Genomic DNA, 14,132 nt, shown 5'->3' on the forward strand with positions numbered 1-14,132 from the left:
AGGGTATCCTGTTGTACTGCTTAGGCAGCAGCTCCACCTCGTGGGGAAATTGGGTATGTTAACAGGTAACAGTGTTGTTCTACCGTGTGCATGTCAGTTCTGGAACAGAGCAATACACGGATCTTAACTCACAGTTTGTGTAGCATCCTTATTCACCAACATATAACAGCCACCTTGGTTTTACTTCTATGGTTACGGGGAGTGAAGAGCGAGTGATTCACATACATGAGCTGGTGAGCAACATGAGCTGCTAGTGTGTGTTCACTAATAAGTATGTGGTGCTGAGATATACCTCTCCGTGTGTGTAGTTAATCAAATACACTACACAAGAAGGGATAATGTCCCCACAATATCAAAATCAAACCTACATCCGTGAACAATATTATTCATGCAGTGATTTATTACATTGAAAAGACTGAAATATAGTAAATATTTACCCTTAACCTCTACAGGGAATGTGTGAATCGTACATTATGATTACAATAAGAACTCAAAATGATTATTCTGATTAAAGCTAAGATTAACATTGATTGTAGATTATATGTAAGCATCTTCTATAATTAATGACACAGACAGATGTAAATCTTGTGTATTCAGACATAGAGCAGTGATAATGGTGATTCTTGGTGATTAAATCTCCAGCAAAAGAAAGCAAAGCATCAGGATGATCAGAGAGGAAGCTGTCCTGCCACTGGAGCTGCAAAATATGCCCTCACACTTGCTAAAAGAGGAGAGGTGGGAAGATAAACGGCATTAATGTAATCGATAAATACTCATTTACAGAATTACATTTATAATGTGCATGCAATATATCACTTCACAAAAAATCAGCGAGTCAAAAACACAGTGCAACCAGTGTAGTCTGATTCACACACACATGACTCTTTTGAGGCAGTTCTGTTAGTTAATAATTTTGGTTTGAATCTTTTGTTTTGTTTTCACTTACGAATTAATCTAATTCTAATGCTTGGATTAGCCTGGACTTTTGTAATATAACTCTGATTTAATTAGTCTGAAAGAACAATGTCATATACACCTAGGATGACTTGAGGGTGAGTAAATCATGGGCTAATTTTCCTTTTTGGGTGAACTATCCCTTTAAAATAATGTTGGTGTCTTACCCCTCATTGGGTCTTGGTGTAGCTGCAGCGCTAGTTGCTGCAGTTGTTGAGATCGGCGGAGGTGTGGGAAGAGCTCTAAGAAACACACAAAAATACTGTCAGGTTTTTATCATCAGATTTACATTTATTCATTTAGCAGACGCTTCTATCCAAAGCGACTTACAACTGAGGAATACATGAAGCGATCCGTCATGAAGAGGCGTAAAATCACAAAGTGATTGTATTTGAAATACTAAGTTATGGACATTGCTTAGAGTCGCATAATATAATTAGGGAGCGAAGCGAGGAAAACATTTTTTTTTTTTTAAGATGAGGTTAAGTGCTCACGGAAGAGGTGAGTTTTCAGCTGTATTTTCAATGTTGTCAGGGATTCTGCATTCCGGATGGAGGTGGGGAGATCATTTCACCAGCAAGAAATAGTGAATGAAAATGTTCTTGAGAGGGATTTCATGCCTCTCCGTGATGGTACCACGAGCCGTTGCTCCTGTGCCGAGTGAAGGCTTCTGGTGGGGATGTAGACTCACTCGTAGGGCCGAGTTGAATAATGCGGGTGCTGAGCCTGTGATGGATCTGTAGGCAAGCGTCAACGCCTTGAACTTGATGAGAGCAGTGAGGGGTAGCCAGTGCAGAGAGATGAAGAGAGGGTCTGTCCCACATGGGTCCTTTTGGGCTCGTTGAAGACAAGACGTGACGCTGCATTCTGGATCATTTTAAGCATTTTGATCGCACACGATGGAAGTCCAGCCAGAAGCGCATTGCAGTAGTCAAGCCTAGAAATGACCAGGGCTTGGACAAGAAGCTGTGTTGCATGCTGTGTTAGGAATGGTCTGATCTTCCTGATGTTGTGCAGCGCAAACCTGCATGACCGAGCTGTCTTTGAAATGTCGTCTTTGAAGAACAGCTGGTCATCAAAGGTTACTCCAAGATTTCTGACTGATTTTGATGGGGTAATTGATGATATACTATAGCTGAATGGTGAAGTCGTGTTGTAGAGCTGGATTGGCAGGAAAGACGAGAAGCTCAGTCTTTGCCAGGTTGAGCTGCAGGTGATGTTTTTTCATCCATGCCGAGATGTCTGCTGGACAGCTGGAGATTCGTGCAGCTACTGTGGGAGCATCTGGTTGAAATGAAAGGTAGAGCTGTGTGTCATCAGCATAGCAGTGAATGTAGTGTAAATGGAGAAGAGGAGAGGTCCAAGCACTGAGCTCTGATGAACCCCAGTGGTCAGTTGATGTGCTTTGGATACCTGCCCTCTCCAGACAACCTTGAAAGACCTACCTGTGAGATAGGACTCAAACCAGTGAAGCGGAGTCCCTGATGCCCAGTGATGAGAGGGTGGACAGAAGGATCTGATGATTCACTGTGTCAAAGGCAGCAGATGGATCCAGGAGGACAAGGACTGATGATTTGGAGTCTGATTTCGCAATCCGCAGGGCTTCAGATGCACCAGTTTCTCTCTGAACACGGTTTGACAGCATAATCTAATTTTGATATATATATACATTGTTAGACAAAAAAATAAACATTTATAAAACACTGTAAGACAAATACAAACTCATTTAATCAAATCAGTTCATAAACCTAGCACTTTAGAAATTAAACTTTTATTCATTTAATTCATAATAATAATAATAAGTATGCTTTACTGTGCAATTTCTGTAATAATCCCGTCACATATGCTCTGTGTCTGTCCTTGGACTTTTACGTTGAAGTGTTCCCTGTGCTTTATTTTGTAGTTCTTTGTAGTTTTTCATGTTGATTAGTCTCCCCAGGTGTATCTTGTTTCCTCGTTACTGATGTTAAGCTTGTTTGCCCCTGTGTATTTATAGCCCTTGTGTTTCATTTTCTCTCTGTCAGTTGTTGAATGTTATGGTCCCTGTTGTCATTTGCCTTTTGTTCCTTGTGTTTGTGATTTGTTTCTTTATTAAAACCCTGCACGTAGATCCATACCTCAGCCTGCTCTCAGTCCAGTTCTCTGGATGTAACAAATCTCAGGGTAGACAGGGCTTTAATTTTGTCTGCTAGGACAAAGACCTTTGAGTTTGTGTGTTTTAACAAATGGTATTATTTATTTATTTATTTATTTATTTATTAATCAAAGTAACTTGCACTCTAATATACAATAGTGATATATTTGCTTTTTCATGTTATACTGAACTTTCATTTTGACTCGTTGTCATGAAAACCTTAAAATTCCTTATATGATACGACAGTTGTCAATAGTTTATCAAATTAAATGGTGAAATGTTAATTAAGTGACTGTGGAACCCCTCCTGTTTGCACCGCCCCAAGCGGGACTCAAACCCGGGTCTGTCAGTATGAGAGTCAGACGCTCTAACAAGGAGGTTAAAGACTACAACATCTAACGTCAGTCACTAGCGTCTCTTGAGATCAGAGGAGTGAGGTTTACTCGCACCGCACCGCACCGCACCGCAACTACAACTACTAGATTTTTTGACATTTTTGACTGGATTCTGTGATAACATCCGTGTTTGCCACATCTCGAAAATCATATGGCTCTACGTGGTATTAGCATTATTAAAGAGAGATAGTTTTGTGAGTTATTTATTGTTGTGTTATAAAGTTATTACCAATAGTGTAAAATGATGTGCAGCAGGCTTGTGCACAATTCAGAATTGAATTGAGAATGACTCCTGAATTCCAATTCAATTCTTGAATTAAATTTGAATTGATGTCAAAAACAGGATCTAGAGTTACAATTCAAATTTGAATTAAAGGACGCAGAATTGAAATTCAATAAATTTTCAAAGAAATTCATATACATGTCCATCTTGCCATAGCAGCTTCTTCTGCACCTGTTGAGAGAATCTTTAGTGTTCCAGGAAAGATCTTCAGACCAGAACGGTGCAGACTCGATGATAAAACATTAGAGGAACGATTGAGAATTAGATGCAACAGTGTTGCTCAGCGAGTTTTGCATTTGAATAAATGAAAACTGCATTTACTACGACTTTGTGTTATTTGATCACTTTGAAATGAATATAACATTGGAACAAAACTAACTAAACAACATTGAGGGGGCAATTTATTTCAGGAGTTTGATCATTATCTATATTTTAGAACAAAATGTATGCAGGGTTGAGGAGTGACTACACTGTAAAAATGATTCATGGGTCTTGTAATTTTCACAAATTTTTTTTTTTTTTAAATTGAAGTTTGTATGTTTTCTTAATAAAATTGTGGTTCAGTGTTGTATAGAAAATATTTAGAACATTTTACTAATAAAACCAAAATCAATTATTTTTTAAGGAAATGTAAGCAATTTTGAGGCTTCAATCGAAGAACCGGTTAAGCTGATAAAATTAAGGAAAATAAGGTTACCTATTTATTTTAAGAGAATTAGCTAAATTATGCGGTTTTATTTAGAGACACCATTGTTAGTTCCCAGCATGCTTTGCATATGGCTGGAAATGGAGAATTAATATTGAAATTAAGTGTTATTTAATGTGTTTTTGAGTGAAGGGAAACATCTGAGTTTAATGTTCAGTTATTTTTGACATTTGAAAGAATTTCTGTGATGAAGTTTTGACCATTACCATTGTGCAGAAGAGCAGAGCTGATGGTTGTGATGTGAATAACTGCAAGTATTATTATTATTATGAAGCATGTTGGTTTGTTCAATGAACAGTAACTTTGCTAATGCTAGGGCAATAACAAGTTTGTTTCTACTATTATAACATAACTCAGTCAAATATAAACAGGTCATTTCCATGTAATCTAATTTATACCCTTTTTTTAAAAGTCAACTTAAATTAAAAAAGCACATTCCACTAATAATATTAAATTCATCATGTGCTATAGACTAAATAATTTAGGAAACTTTACTTAATTTTTTCGGGTAGATTCCACAAAAAACAACAACAACGTAAATCTACTTAAATATTATGTGTAATATTGTTACCATATTTTTTTTAAAGTAGATAGTGTGTAATGTTTTTTACAGTGTAGTTACGTGGAATGAAATTTTTATTAAATTACAAAATTTATGTAATTGTATTTAGTTATTGAGGTAAAATATGTAATTCAATTAGTTTCTAATCATATTAAAAGGAAATTGCTTTGCATTGATAAAGTAATCCAAATAAAGTAATCCAAACCAAACCACATTTATAATGGGTAACTTACAACAGTAAGCAATTTCATTTACAAAGTAATCGTCCTAAAACTGAATGTGTGTGAGATTCAACACATTCTTCCCGTTGTGTGACTGTGTGGGATTGCTTTGAATTGCCATGAATTTATTTCCACTTCCTGTCATTCAAATTCAAATTCAACTTCCTGTGGGGTGGAGTCAATTCAATTCTAATTCCAATTAATGGAATTTTTTGCACAAGCTTGATATGCAGTTAAAAAAGGTCTGCTCTCAATACACTCTACATAACGCTCCTCATGGCCACTGAATAGATGCAGTTTCAGCAATGTGCCGGTATTTGAAAAATACATATCGGTCGCGAAATTGAAACCGGTTGACCGCCCAGCACTACATCATGCTTCACTTGCTTTTTGTTAAGTTCAAAATAGCAGCGTAAACTTCCAGACTTCCAGATGTGACTATATCCACACAGTATCACATGTTCTCTCCTACAGTATTTCCTAAATATAGTGTGCATTAGTCACATGTACACCAGAGGTTAAAGGACATTCACCTCGCAGGACATGGTCCCTGCTGGACACTTGCGTCAGGAGAAATGGGGAAGTTCTTCACTGTTGCTTTAGGGCAGGGTAGAGCGTCGTTCTGGAGCAGCCCTGAGATATCTGGATCAGTACAACATTCATAAAGATGAGAATATCATTCTAAAAGAGCCGGATCTAAAATCTTTACACAAATATGTATATATCAAGTTTTTGAATTAAAGGGATAGTTCACCCAAAAACGAAAATTTGATGTTTTTCTGCTTACCCCTAAGGCATCCAAGATGTAGGAGTCTTCATTTCTTCAGTAGAACACAAATGAAGATTTTTAACTCCAACCGTTGCTGTGTGTCACTCATATAATGCTTGTCAATGGAGACTAATTCTATTAGAGTAAAAAAAACATGGACAGACAACTTCAAATTAAACCCTTCGGCTTGTGACGACACATTGATGTCTTAAGACACGAAACGATCGGTTTCTGAGAGAAACCGAATGGTATTTATGCAAATATATATCCTCATATCAGACGAATGCTTCAGCTCTCCAGACTGCCATCAGTTCCCGTAGGTGTGGTCAAAATAGCGGCCATAGGTCTATGACCCGGCCGAAATTTGAAGTTGTCTGTCCATGTTTTTTTACTCTAATAGAATTTGTCTCCATTGACAAGCATTATATGAGTGACACACAGCAACGGTTGGAGTTAAAAATCTTCATTTGTGTTCTACTGAAGAAACGAAGACACCTACATCTTGGATGCCTTAGGGGTAAGCAGAAAAACATCAAATTTTCGTTTTTAGATGAACTATCCCTTTAATGTCCATCACACTGTGAACCTGATATTACTACTAATAACATAAACAACAACAGACCACATCACATAATTGTTGTTATTAAATGAAAATATCTGGACATTGAACACTTATTAATAACATTACAGACTGATCTGAATAAACAGGTGCAGCTTTGGTGTATAAGACCGCAGGCTAACCGCTAGCTGTATTTTGTGCTAACGATATAAATCATAATGTGATTTAGTAGAAACTTTAATCAGGTGCTAGAAAAAGAGTTCCCATTAAAATGTCTTTACATGAAGGACCCGATCATGGAGCAAAGCACAGGACAAGCATTGAGCTTCTTGAGTCTGGTCAGTAAGGAGCGTTTTGATTGGAGGATTAAAAGCTCACCGCGATTGGCTAAACAGAACATCCTCAAAAAAAGATATTTATGAATCTTAACCTGTCAGGAAAGTCTCAAAAATAACAAACACATTCAAAGCAGACGATTTGCAAATGCAGATTCAACGATCCATAAATGTGACATCATTCATAAATGTGTGATGGACATTAACTCAAGAACTTGATATAGACACATTTGTGTACAGATTTTACATTTATTTAGGTAAGATGCATTTGTGTAATATTTATGCTTTTATGTGTATATATGAATTGTGTTTTGTAAATGTATTATTTTTGAGGCTGATCCGGCTCCATATCATTCTAATAAGGCCCAGTTTGCTCTTAATACAGCAGATAAACCTGTTCTCTGAGCTCAAATCCTACCTTGCATGGTCAAGAGAAATATGATGTCATCGCCCTTGATAAACTCTCTTCTAGTGAGATCCTCTTTTGTGAGGAGCTGAAAAATGGTTGATCCACCCTCAAATACAGACTCGCCGTCGATGTAGAATTGATATCCATTGTTTCGAGGATTGCCCCAGTAAGAGCGGCCACCTGTTAGAGAAAAAAACATGGCTTTTAAAATAACCCTGAAAGCTTCAGATAATAACTTTGATTATCATCTAAGTGAAATGCTGCATATAAACACATGAATAATGAGAATAATAATATCAGATTGTATTAAAGATCTAACCATATCGAGTCACGTTAGGGTCGGTGGTGATGCTTTGCTCAAAGGACATTCGCTTCTGTATGTGTGGATTCTGGTCAAGGATCTGGACGGTTATTTGTCTCCATGGACAAGGCCACTGCAGCTGGCCATCATTTGCACCAGATAACAAATAAACATGCATTGAAAGTCCATTCCCACTCAACCATAACTGAGCCATAAAGCGATAACCATCACTGGAGTAATACAGTGGACTCATCATAGAGAAACGGGTAACCCCACTGTACAGTTTCTTCTTAATGTCTCTTATCTGCCATGTGAAGGGACACTCGGTCTCTGAAACATTGATATCATCCAGTGAGAAGCCTCCACTGGAGTTTCCTGCTCCTTTACGGCCTTCAAACACAACTTGGAAAGATTTATTGGCGTTCAGTGGCACATGATGCAGCTTCCAGTAATTCCCAGGGGTTTCTGCAAGAAATGAAGCGGTCAGTCACACTGAGACACAGGCCTATATGAGTGTGTGAAGAAGAGACAGACCTGTGATCTGATCCATGAGTCTGAGAGTTCCTGTGCTGTCGGCTTCATTCTGGTACTCTCGGATCCAGATGTTGAGCTGGTCAGACTCATTCCCGCTGTGATAGTAGTAGAACTGCAGGCACTGGACTTTGCAGGCTCTTGTAGGGGTCAGTGTCTTGCTCTCCAATCTGGCTGCGTCCCCCTGGTTTCTGCCCTCAGTGCTGAAGTGCATGAACAAAGACGAGCCTGCGGGCATGAAGACAGGTGTGTAGCAGCTGTGGATGGAAGTGGAGCATTTCTACTGACTGACTGTAATAGATCTGACCGTTCTGCTCTCTGCCCAAGTACGTGTGGTCAGTCACATTGATGCCCTTCACTGAGTTCACTCTCTGCCAGCCATAATCAGCAGCAGAACAGACGCTCATCTGACACAGAGATTCATCATCAAAACTACAGTGGGCAAGGAAAGAGACGGACGAATCTGCATTGCACACAAACACACAATGAGACTACAGCAATTCATCACCATTTCAGTTCATCACAATGGCCCTTGCTATCAACTCATGGGAACGTGATAATAAATTGTGGCCATGAGATCATTTTGTCGAGGGAACGTCATCCTCATGTCGAGGTCATGTGATGTAAAGTTGTGGCGTCAAGATCATGTGTTTCTCATGGTCACAAGTTCAATGCTTAAAAAACCTTCACGACCGCAGCAACCTGGAATTATCAGAAATGGACAGGCCTATAATAAAATTTATTTTTGATTATGAGTGAAAAATGATTATATTAATCTATATTATAGCCTATGTTACGGGCGGTCGGACACCACCCTTAACATAAAGGAGAGACGCACACAGATCAGCTCGTATCAAAGTCAAGGGGTATGTTTATTTAACAGAATGGGTATCAAATGATAGGTTGGCTAACACTAAGATCAACAACCACAAAAGCGGAACGTTTTCTACTGCCGGGTGGACGGCTAGACGGCAGTCACTCAAAGGACAGCAAGCTCGGCTTTGCACCGTCTCTGTTCTCAGTCTCTGTGTGCGCGCTCAGGAGCGGACCGAGAAGCCTTTGATAGCGCCAGTAGGCTTCTCTCAGGTGTGGCTCATCTGTAATTAAGAACACACGTGTAGCAACAAACACCAGAGCTGAGGGACGTAACACCCCCACCCCAAAATGGTGACTTGTCGCCATACATTGAACATAAGCACTCAGATTGAAACAGAAACAGAAACAGAATCAGAAACAGATTGAACTGCATTAAAACATGAAACAAGAGTGGGGTCTTTTTGTTGAGTATTAATACGTTTCTCTAATGACAACGAGACATCTGATTGTTTTTTCTCTCTTTTCTCATCGTTCACTATAGGCACAGGACTACTGTGGCACTGAGTGAAAGCGGGTTCGAAGAGCCTTTCACACCCTGAAGGGTGAGCGACGAAACTGTCACTCAGGTCGACGTCATTTGGAGGTACTGCATCCTTCAACCTCTGAGTCTGCGACCTAGTGACGACACTAGTAGGAAAAACCTCGGGGAATTTCTGTGGCAGACAGTTCCTAAATTCTTCTAAAATAATTAGTTCTCGCAATTTCTCCTGACTATCCACACGCTGTGATGAGCACCAACGATCAAACAGGGCTGCTTTATCTCGACCAAATTCAACAAAAGTTTGACGCTCATTTTTTTTTAAGTTCCTAAACTTTTGTCGATATGCATTAATTTAAGTGATCACAGATATTATGGGAGTGGCTTGATGCAGCGCAAGAGATGCAGATAATTTGATCTTGACCCTTAAGAAACTTTAATACTGTCACGTTACAAATCTGCTCCAAATTGAATTAAAATTAAATTACAACATTGAAATAAAAATGTAAAGGGTGTACAAATACTGTATAAAATCGTGAATATAAATAATTGGTAATCATGTTTAAAAAACAAAAAACATTCATCATTTATCTATAATAACTTTTATGTTGGTTTGGTGGTTTGGCTGTTTCCTTATAAAGGTCCAGAAATTTGTGGGGTTTGTCAAGTTTTTTGCCAGGTGGCTTTTTTAATTCTATGATGTCATTACGTTGCTGTCTTGACGCCAGCCAATCGCTGCATTGCTGATCGTGGTTTCGAGTATCGATGCATCTGCCCTCTTCAGGGAACACAAGAACGCGCAGTGATCTTAGATCATTTAATCCAGATATTTTAATCCAATCCGCAAATTCGTCTGAAGAACCAAATTAGCCAGACATCAGTTATCACGATTAAAAGATCTGGGATCTGTCAAATCATCTCAGATGTAATCAGTGTTGGGAATAACGGCGTTATAGATAAACGGCGTTACTAACGGAATTACTTTTTTCAGTAACGAGTAATCAAACGAATTACTGTTTCTTCCGTTACAACGCCGTTAGCGTTACTGAGGAAAAAAATGCGGCGTTACTATAATTGAGCTCACTGAAGCGGTTTTCATCCCAACAGGCTCTCTGTCAGTCAGACCTGCAACGCGCGCGCGTGTGTCTGTGTGCGCGCGCGCGCTAGCCATGCGTGTTGGGGGTTGGGTTGGGTGGTACACATAACTGATGATGATTGGTGGGTGGGAGACAAGGTTGAGGTTGATAGGTTGAGTTCACACACACACACCTTTGACGCACACGCATATGCACAGTCAGCGATGGCAGTCCAACGACTTCAAAGGTAGCTTTCGCAAACTGGAAGTATAAGCGCTACTTTTCCCTCGTTGAGGTGAACGGTAAGAATGTTTATAAACATATAAACATTACATAAATGTAACGTGAAGCTTATGCCCAGGGAGAAAGAGTCTATCCACGTCGGTGGCAAGTAATTCTATTTCTAATCTAATGAAGCCTCACGTCATCACAGCCACAATATTAGTGGCTAAAAACCCAGGTGATAACGTGAGCTCCACTACCAGAGGAGTAGTAAAGAAGTACTGATACTATTTACACAATATTTACACTATAGTAGATCTATTGATAATATTTACACAATATGTACACTATAGTAGGTCTACTGATAATATTTACAATAATATATTGAATTTGATAGGTGTCTCTCACATTGTCCCACAGCAACATTACAATAGTGTACATTAATGTACAATGTTTTATAATAATAATTTATTCTATTTAGTGTCCAATTCATTCATTTAACATATTTAATATTGGGGGCATCCAAGTTATTTGACATATTTGAACATTTGAAGAAAAAAAAAAGTAACACATTAGTTACTTTCCCTGGTAATTAGTTACTTTTATAATGATGTAACTCAGTTACTAACTCAGTTACTATTTGTAAGAAGTAACTAGTAACTATAACTAATTACTTTTTTAAAGTAACGTGCCCAACACTGGATGTAATATGCAACGTACGAAGAACGGGCCCCAGGTTTTGGCCTTTGTTTGTTTAGTTTGATTCTTTATTAATTCATTCCTGTCCTGTCTGATGTCCTGATTTATCAGGTGATTGACAGGAATGGTGTTGGTTTGTGTTGATTCCTTCTTTTTCATTTACGTTAATAAATCTTTTGTTGCAACCTTATTAGCCTGACTGTGTCCTCCATTTCATTTGTCACGGCTTTGAGCCGGTCGTGACAATTGACATAACATAAACTAACACAAGCCCTCGGTTCACCCATGCTCATGTTATCAGCACAGCACCAGTTGTCCATGAGAAACAGTTCGGTTCAGACGGTGCTATCACGCATGCTCCGTATCTCAGCTCATCGGTTCTCAGTATCGAACGTTTCCGAAAGAAACTATAACGAAGGGGATTACAAATTTTAGTACTTTTAGAACTGTATGATGACATCTACTTTGAAGAATTCAACCCAGACTTCATTTCTCATTAAAGTGTTTACTGATGGCAAGTTGTGGTTCCTGGAACAAATACAACATAATCTTACATGAGTCCGCATCTCTACTTCCTGCTTCGCTACTGTTCGGACGCTCTTGCTTACTGCTCCGCGCTTTGCTCTATCGCTTCTATATTTTACAACTTCAGCAAATCAGCACATTGACAAAGCTTGACTCCAATGATAAAATTAGAAACTCTGGTGACTGAATTCCTAAACAAAAAGCAGAATATTTCAACCGACCAGCCTCCCACTGCCTTCAGCTTACATTCCGGAGAAGGGAAAACACAGCTGCCTACATTCAAAAGGATAAGAAAATGCCTCTTCTAGAATCTACTTGCTGCACAAACTGCCACAGACTTTTACAAAGGATTGCAGTTCTTGAAACAAAGTTATTTGCGGAACCATCCAACCAGACGAATCACACAGCAGAGCTTCATCATGATCGCCCTCTGCACACTGCCGGTGAGTCCCATAAATGTAGTGCTACTCAACATGTAGAGAAACAAGTAACTGATCAACACACTAATCAATGGAACAAACAGGGAGCAAGACCCAAAGGCACTCGAGACATCAGATTGTCACGAGCATCACATATTGCCGCAGTAGCATGCTCTACCCCAGACACAAGGATTGCAAACACTAGTTTTCTACCACCAAATATACATCTTGAAAACAGATTTGAAGTGCTAATGAATGTGGGTGAGGAATCCCCAAATGTGATGAATATGACCGAACACAGATTGAATCAGCCCGCAGCTAACACTGCTAACAGGCGCTCAAGGTCAAGCAGACAGCGGCCCTCAGCTCAGAGCGCAGCCGAGCCCAGGACTCTCATAGTGGGGGACTCAACAATCAGAAACATTAGCAGCAGGGATACAACTACATGCTGCCTTCCACAAGCAACAGTCTCTGATGTAAACAGGGAACTTAAGAACATTCTGATGAAACATAAGACTGCAAATCGACTTATCATTCATGTGGGAAAGAACGATATTCAGAGAGAGGAGTCAGAACTTCTAAAGAGGGATTTTAATGAACTTTTTGAAACACTTAGAAAACTGAAAGTTCAGCCGTTCATCAGTGGACCACTTCCAGCAAGAGGAACAAATAGGTTCTCACGGCTACTTGGGCTTAATACATGGCTGCAAAAAACCTGCAACATGAAGGGAGTGAACTTTATCGACAACTTTAATCTCTTCTGGAGTCAGAGACAACTGTTTACATCAAATGGCCTCCACCCAAACAAACTCGGTGCAAGAGTGCTAAAGGACAATATTTATTTTTCCCTTCATCATCCTTCAGCTGTGTGTGCTAACCCACTCAACCTGGATAGCACACACACACCAGTAAAGTACGATCACAGGACTTCATTTCAGCATCTGAATGGACATGCGGTTGATACACCCCACAAGGACAATGATAACACCACGCAGCCACAACAACCACTTCTCATGGACACACTCCCAGCTGAACCCCGCCCTCAGAGCTCACCACAGATAGACTGTGATGGATTAGAACAGCTCGAAGTGACACAGATTGAGCCACTAAACAGTAACATCTCAGCCCATACTGTGGAGTCTGTGGAGGCACTGGTAAAAATGGGGACCATCAGGAGTGACACTGGTGAACTTTTAAAACTTATATGTAATATAAGCAATAGGCTGGAAGAAATGTCACTCCTTGAACCGGACGATAACATATTGCAGTTTCCGGTAACACCAGAGAAACAGCCCCCCTCACCAGACATGTTATCTCGCTCTACAGCATCCCCGCCTCTGAGCTTCACAGAGAAAATGGATTTTGTTTATACTGGAAACAGACAATCATACTCGATCACTGCGAGCCCCCAGATATCAACCAAAAAGCGTCAAGCCCCACAACCACCAAAGACTGTGGGCCCAGCTCGCTCTGCCCCTCCTCCTGTGAGATTTCTTCGGTCACAACGCCAGGGCACACACCCTCCTCCATCTGCACCAAAAACAACTGATACCAGCTCTCAGTGACGTGTTCTGGGTCCTCGCAACGTCAACAGCAATCTTATCAAATGTTTACAAAACATGCGTGAATCCAGTGTGCCTCTATCTTTCTCTATTTCTGTTCTGTTACGTGATAGAAA

At 39.7% G+C, this 14,132-nt stretch overlaps 2 protein-coding genes across 2 annotated transcripts in view; both read right to left on the reverse strand.

Annotated features, from left to right (window-relative positions):
* The window catches only part of LOC307126928 (uncharacterized protein), a 597,805-nt gene that overhangs the window by 202,347 nt on the left and 381,326 nt on the right, over positions 1-14,132 (reverse strand). The window lies entirely within an intron of this gene.
* LOC307126354 (meprin A subunit beta-like) overlaps positions 21-14,132 on the reverse strand; it is a gene marked incomplete at both ends in the record, with an annotated part of 38,613 nt that continues 24,501 nt past the window's right edge. Inside the window, 7 exons of the mRNA XM_079816820.1 lie at positions 21-99; positions 1,122-1,196; positions 5,789-5,897; positions 7,337-7,507; positions 7,647-8,093; positions 8,163-8,387; positions 8,467-8,622. Of these exons, the coding sequence (XP_079672946.1) occupies positions 21-99; positions 1,122-1,196; positions 5,789-5,897; positions 7,337-7,507; positions 7,647-8,093; positions 8,163-8,387; positions 8,467-8,622 (1,262 nt within the window). The remainder of the gene's footprint in view (positions 100-1,121; positions 1,197-5,788; positions 5,898-7,336; positions 7,508-7,646; positions 8,094-8,162; positions 8,388-8,466; positions 8,623-14,132) is intronic.

The sequence above is a fragment of the Gobio gobio genome, assembly GCF_949357685.1.
Source record: "Gobio gobio genome assembly, chromosome: 5".
Classification (NCBI taxonomy): Eukaryota; Metazoa; Chordata; class Actinopteri; order Cypriniformes; family Gobionidae; genus Gobio; species Gobio gobio.